Raw genomic sequence first — 6,557 nt, 5'->3', positions numbered from 1 at the left:
CTGCACTTCGGTCACAATAATCCCATGCAGTCCTACAGGCTTGGGGACGAGAGGCTGAAAAGCAGCCAGGCAGAAAAGGACCTGGGGTGTTGGTGGACAGCAGGATGACCATGAGCCAGCAATGTGCCCTTGTGGCCAAGAAGGCCAATGGCATCCTGGGGTGTATCAGAAGGGGTGGTTGTAGGTCGAGAGAGGTTCTCCTTCCCCTCTACTCTGCCCTGGTGAGACCACATTTGGAATATTGTGTCCAGTTCTGGGCCCCTCAGTTCAAGAAGGACAGGGAGTTGCTTGAAAGAGTCCAGCACAGAGCCACAAGGATGATGGAGGAAGTGGAGCACCTCCCTTACGAGAAGCGTCTGAGAGAGCTGTGTCTCTTTAGCTTGGAGAAGAGAAGACTGAGGGGTGACCTCATTAATGTTTATAAATTTGTAAAGGGTGAGTGTCAAGAGGAAGGAGCCAGGCTCTTCTCTCTGATGTCCCATGACAGGACAAGGGGCAATGGGTGCAAGCTGAAACATAGGAGGTTCCATGTGAACATGAGGATTCTTTACTGTAACGGGTGACAGAGCACTGGAACAGGCTGCCCAGAGAGGTTGTGGAGTCTCCTTCTCTGGAGACATTCAAAACCCACCTGGACGCGTTCCTGTGTGGCCTGGTCTAGGTGATTCTACTCTGGCAGGGGTGTTGGACTAGATGATCTTTTGAGGTCCTTTCCAACTCCTGAGATTCTGTGATTCTGTGATTCTGTGATTCTGTGAAACACTTGAGCATGTGATAGAAAAGAAGTACCCTGCTAAGTTGTTCATGACATACTTTTAAATCATACTGCAGTGTTTTCTGGCTAAATGCAGGTTAAAGAGATAATTATTTTGCACAGGAGGATGAAGAGGAACATCCCTACCTTGTACCAACGAGGAGTATAGAGAGATGAATTGAGAAGCAAGAAGCTATTTTGGTCTTGCAACATGAATCTTGGCAGCCACTTTTTCCCCAGTCATACTGCCCAGTCCTCTCTAGTCCTATTGGATGTGGAAAATGCAATCACAAGCTTCAGTGGTAATAAAGATATGGGGACAAAGGTTGCCTACAACCCTATGCCATAAAGAAGTCTTAAGGTTCTTATAATTCAGGTAAGAAATTGTACGTTTGCTAAATCAATGAAAATCCATTGCATTTACTGTGATACCTGAATTAACTCGTGTGGATTCAGTCAGTTGCATTGACAGGATGCAACCTGCCTGCTGTAGAGGCATGATTGCCATTTTCAAGTGGGAAAATCAGGAACTGTTATGTCTGAAATGAAGTTGTCTTGTGCTTCAGCTCACTTGTCAGTTTGGAGTTACGTACCTTTACTGTGAGTATGTATCAGTTTAGCAGTAAGTTGAAAGCAAAGACCTTGGAAGGAAGTTGGAGAGAGTCATATTTATTAAATCACAAGTTTCTCTTTGAAATGCTTATGTAAGTAAACAAAGAGATCAATATAATAACATTGCTCCTGGGAATTTACCCTTGGGGTCTTTTGGGGTATTTTTCCTATATAAAAGTAAAATAATACTAATTAAAAAAAAAAAGAGTAGTATGCTGATATCCAAAGACAAGATGAAACGCTTCAAACTCCTCACCGAGAGGAAAAATTGCTGGTGAATGTAATAAAGAGTTTCTGGAAGACAAATATATGTATGGACAGCTGAAAAGAAGAGGCAAAGAATCTGTTTCTTTTGCTCAATTTATGCAGTTAAATTCGACAGGGAGATGAGGAAAGAAAAGATGCCCTGCAAACCTCTTTGACTATGACAGCATCAAATCCATTATCTGTAAGTTTAATTAAAAATTTTCCCTGTTATTTTATCTCTACAATTAAGGTTCTTGTTTTGCATTGAACATGTGAAGAGATTGAAGGAGTCACACAGGAATTTCATCTGGAAGCTTTGATTTTGATCCTGTGAATGTTTAGGAAGTGTAGGTATTGATGGGTTCCTCCGTTTGGTGGCTGACAGCTATTCACATCCTGACTTTTCAATGCAGATCACACCTTATTACAGGTAAAGATAGTTCCATTTTGAATAGATTTTACTGAAAAAGCTTATTTATGCCCAGGTTCACAAAAAACTAGAAGTCAAAAATAACGAGTACACATCTTTCTTGCCACTTTATAAAGAAATATTTCTAGATCTAGGCACTGCTGTATTCTGATCTGTTCTTGAGCTGCTGCTTCACATGAGTGCAGATCTGCTGCAGGTCATATGCCACAGCTACCAGCACCATAGGGTGTCTTGTGTACCCTATGACATTTCAAATGATAGTAGGTACCAATGTTTGGGCAATTGTTCACCCATTTTTCATGATGTCTCAATAGCCATAACTTAATGGCCATGAACTTGCTTGAGTTAGTGTTCAAGGTACTGAAAGATAAACTCCATCAGCCTCACATACTGTAAATATTACTTATCTAAGTAATCTGTCATGTTATTTTTTTAGTTTTCTTCTGCATTCCTCTCCTGTTGACACTGATACTGGTTCTACTGGTTACCTGATATAGTGGCATGAAAAATGTGGTATAGACAAATAGAAACAACAGCCATTTTATCTTCACACAGGTCAATTTATTAGCTCTCCTCCTAATAGTTCCATCATTGGACTCATTGGAGAAGGAGTCATTCTGCCCTGCCACGTGGTAGCAGATAACATTCCTGAGGGATTCTCTGTCCAGTGGATATTTCATGAACAGTCTCAGAAAATAACTGTGAGCAGATATGATGGAAAGAATAAAGAGGAGAAACAAGATGAGAGATATCAAGGCAGAACAGAATTCTTCCACAGTGAATTTAGAGCTGGCAACATGTCTCTGCGCTTGAAGAATATCAGGATCTCTGACAAAGGATCATACACTTGTGAGGTCTCTTTTGATGACATGTACTATGATGTGTTGGTTGACCTGCAAGTGGCAGGTGAGTGGCAATTCTCTCTCTTTTCATTCTATGATGAAGAAAAACAGAACCACATATATACTTCACTGACTGAGGGAATTGTAAGTTTAATATGATTTGACACATAAAATATCTTCATGGGGGGATGTGTTTGATTTGAGTTAGTTTTCTCCAAATTCATGACTATAATCAATATTTCAAGTAAAATTTAGTTCTAGTTTGAGATATCTTTATTTAGGAACTGGATGCATGAAGCTGTATGTGACCTGAGAGTAAAATCTCCTTCATACTTAATGAAAGCTCAGTCAGAAAGTTGAGGGGACTCTGCCATTCAGCTGATCAACATAAAATTAAATTTACGTTTCTACTGTGCAATCAACCATTACTGAGCTGATTGCCCAGAGTTTCTCTATGGTCAACATAATCAATTGGTCTCATCCCAGTACCTCACTGCTTACCTTGCTGTGTGCCCACAGCAGGAGAACAAAGCAGTGGGTAGGCCTTCATTACTCCTGTTTCCAATTCAGTATATTCATAGATACCATCTTAATGGGGAGCTTCAGTTAAAATAGTTGGCTAGGAAGTGAACATGTGTTCCTCCATGCTTTCCTGGCTACACAGGAACCAATTTCCACTAGATAGGTATTGGCGCATCCCATATTACAGTCAGATTCTTCTGAAAAGGTCTTCTCAGATTTAAAACTCCAGATGAAGCGAAGGGTTAACATATAAGTAACACTGTAATTGAGTCTTCTGAGCTCCTGAGTATAAACAATACCTTTTTTGCACTGTAGACCTAATCTGTACCATGTTAGTAATAGTTTTACTTGAAATAATTAGGCTGAAACAGTAATATATTCTGCTATCATGGACAGGTTGTACTGGTTGTTCATAGGCTTCCTGTAATCCATTAATCTTCATAATTATAGGGATTTTTTTGGTCTTATTTTTTTTTATTTACAAATTTTTGAGAAATTCCACTGGCATTTTCATTCCAGAATAGCCATCCCCAGCAAATACTATTTGCCATAACCTCTATTAAATTGCTCTTTATTCTCAAACTGATAGACTTTGAATTGTTTACCATCAAGAAACTTCAGGGCCCAAGTCTCTGTCACAGTTTAAATTAAAAAAAAGTATGTCTGTGCACATCCATACAAATATATATGCAAAAAAAATAAGTGTTGAATTCAAGATAAGCCAGACCATTTCAGTACTGGTTAAAATGGAGAATATGTATGCTTTTTCTTAGCTAAAGGCGGTATGCCTTCCATTTTCCTGAGGAGGCATGTGAAGCAGGGCATTGGCCTCACCTGCCGTGCAGCTGGATGGTTTCCTAAACCTGAGGTGATTTGGCTGGATGGCCAAGGACAGATCCAGACAGAGCTATTGACCACAAAGGTGACAAAGACACCTGCAGGCCTATACAGTGTCGTAACTTCCATGAACCTGGAATCGGGCTCTGACATGGAAATCTCCTGCAGGATTGTCAACAGTCTGCTAAACACAACGAGTGAGTCTCGAGTCCTGATCTCAGGTGAGCTCTGTAGTCAACTGCTTGTCAGATTAAAGAGACAGACTGTCTAAACGGCATCAGTCCCATTTTTATGTCATGAGTAAAACAGTTTATCTTCTTAAAAAGGAATCAAGTAGTAGCAAATTTAAGGCAGTTGACTAGTTGAAGCTGAATTAAAATGGAATAAGAATGCAACTGAAAGCACATAAAAAGATGGCATATTTTCTTAGTGATGGTTGATCACTCTGAAAGCTTTCATTATCCAGAAACATGTTTCCAGGACATTTAGGAAGATGTGCTTCGATGGGTTTCACAAAGCGTAGCTGAAAACAATAGTTTTGATCCCAAAAAAAAAATTCTTCGCCACAAAGCTGTTGTCTAGGTCTGGAATGGAAACTTAAGTGCAGTGTAAACCTCTTGAATAAGTGTGTGAGGGAAATCCCTTTTGGGATGGCATCAAGAAATCCCAGGGCACTGAGTGTGAAAAGAGGAAATCAGAAATAGCCAATGTGGGGAATGTCTGAAATCCTATCCTCTTTCTTGACTTATGCTCTGTACTCAGCAGGATGAATTAGATATTCGTTGAATCAAATTAAACAAGAGTAAACATGTCTCTCTTGTCCAGTGATGATGGTTTCTTCCTTCATTCATTAACCTGCTCGCTTTAGTATGAAATGCAACACAAAGTCGTGAAAAAAAAACCTGAGAGCCAGTATTGCTGCATTTCTAGTGAGTCATGAACTGTCAAAACCTGTCTAGCTACCTCAGACATCTCTTTCTGAATCTGAGTCTCATTCTTTTCTGAATCTGACACCCAAGGAAAGAGTCTGCCTGGATTAGTCATGCTGAAGAGGGATAGATCTCTTCTACAGCAACTTTACTAGCAGAATCCAAGTAAAATAGAAATTAGTAATTTCCTCAGATGTATTGAAATAATCTTGTTATATTTGTCTTTATATTTTATCATTAATAGAATATAACTCCTTCTGTTCATTTTTACAGACATGTTTTTTCCCTCCATTTCAAAATGGTTGATTATCTTTCTGGTAATTTTATGTCTAAGCATGGTCCTAATTTCCACTATATTTTCTAAGCTGAGAAGTAAGTATTTCTTTGTATGTTATTTCAGTCAACTTATAGAAATATCGCAACAATGTGTATTGAAATTCACGACTGTAACAAAAGCTCACATGTGAAATCACCAGTGATTGTTCAATGATCGATTTCAGGAAATAGAATGAAAAAGGAGTGGGAAAGTACACAGTCTGAACAAGGAGCAATGCAAATTGCTCCACCTTACCTCAGATGGCTCTATGTCTGACAAGAGGAGCTCTGGGAGCTAAACTACCTGTGTAGCTCCCTTTCTGTAATCACTGGGGAGAGAACTTCAGAGTGTTTCCAATTGCACTAGAGCCTAAATTACAAACCAGAGCTGATTTCTGTCACTATTACTCTACAAAAACATATTAAAAAAGGAGGTTTTACCTTTTTTTTTTAACCAGGTAATCACAAGAAAACAGCCAGCTCAGGTAAGTAATGAGGAAGAATATGACAATTTGTAAGTTGGACAGTTTATTTTTATTAAATCACAGAACTAATTAGCAGGAGTAGTTACATCGAAATGTTTTGTAGATTTTTAATTTCTTTTTTGCACCACATAATGTAGTAAGTTCCTGTATGAGTTTTTCTCATTTGTTCTTTATAAACAGAGTCAATTTCCTTCTTGCTTTGAGCTCTAGTCATGACTATAGGCTGACTGACATACTCTATGAGGTCATTCACAGTCAAGCTTTGTTTGTAAGTATTCAAGAGTTAATTAATGGATCAGAAGCATTCCTCAGATTCTTTAGAAAAGGAAGATCTAAATGAATTTACCAAACAGTCAAGAGCAATTCAAGGATCCAGCCCAAGGACATCTCAAGACTCTGAAAGCAACTTACTCTTCGAATACATCTGTTTAGTACTCACCACCTCTGTCTGTGCTTGAAAAGAAAATGGACCAGTGGGCATAAAATCATCAAGTGGCTTGGGTTGGAATACACCTTTAAAGATTATCCAGTCCAACACCATTGCCATGGGGTGTGGGGAGGCACTTGGCATAGCTCATGTGGATT

The 6,557-nt window shown here is 39.1% G+C and overlaps 1 protein-coding gene across 1 annotated transcript in view; it reads left to right on the top strand.

The window, feature by feature from the left end:
• Nucleotides 1-2,839: 2,839 nt before the first annotated feature.
• The window catches only part of LOC104536522 (butyrophilin subfamily 3 member A3-like), a gene marked incomplete at its 3' end in the record, with an annotated part of 7,391 nt that continues 3,673 nt past the window's right edge, over nucleotides 2,840-6,557 (top strand). Inside the window, exons 1-2 of the mRNA XM_010179160.1 lie at nucleotides 2,840-2,948; nucleotides 4,180-4,464. Coding sequence (XP_010177462.1) covers nucleotides 2,840-2,948; nucleotides 4,180-4,464 — 394 coding nt within the window. The remainder of the gene's footprint in view (nucleotides 2,949-4,179; nucleotides 4,465-6,557) is intronic.

Source organism: Mesitornis unicolor, unplaced genomic scaffold (assembly GCF_000695765.1).
Source record: "Mesitornis unicolor isolate BGI_N332 unplaced genomic scaffold, ASM69576v1 scaffold20132, whole genome shotgun sequence".
NCBI lineage: Eukaryota > Metazoa > Chordata > Aves > Mesitornithiformes > Mesitornithidae > Mesitornis > Mesitornis unicolor.
This window is presented reverse-complemented; position numbering and strand designations above follow the sequence as displayed.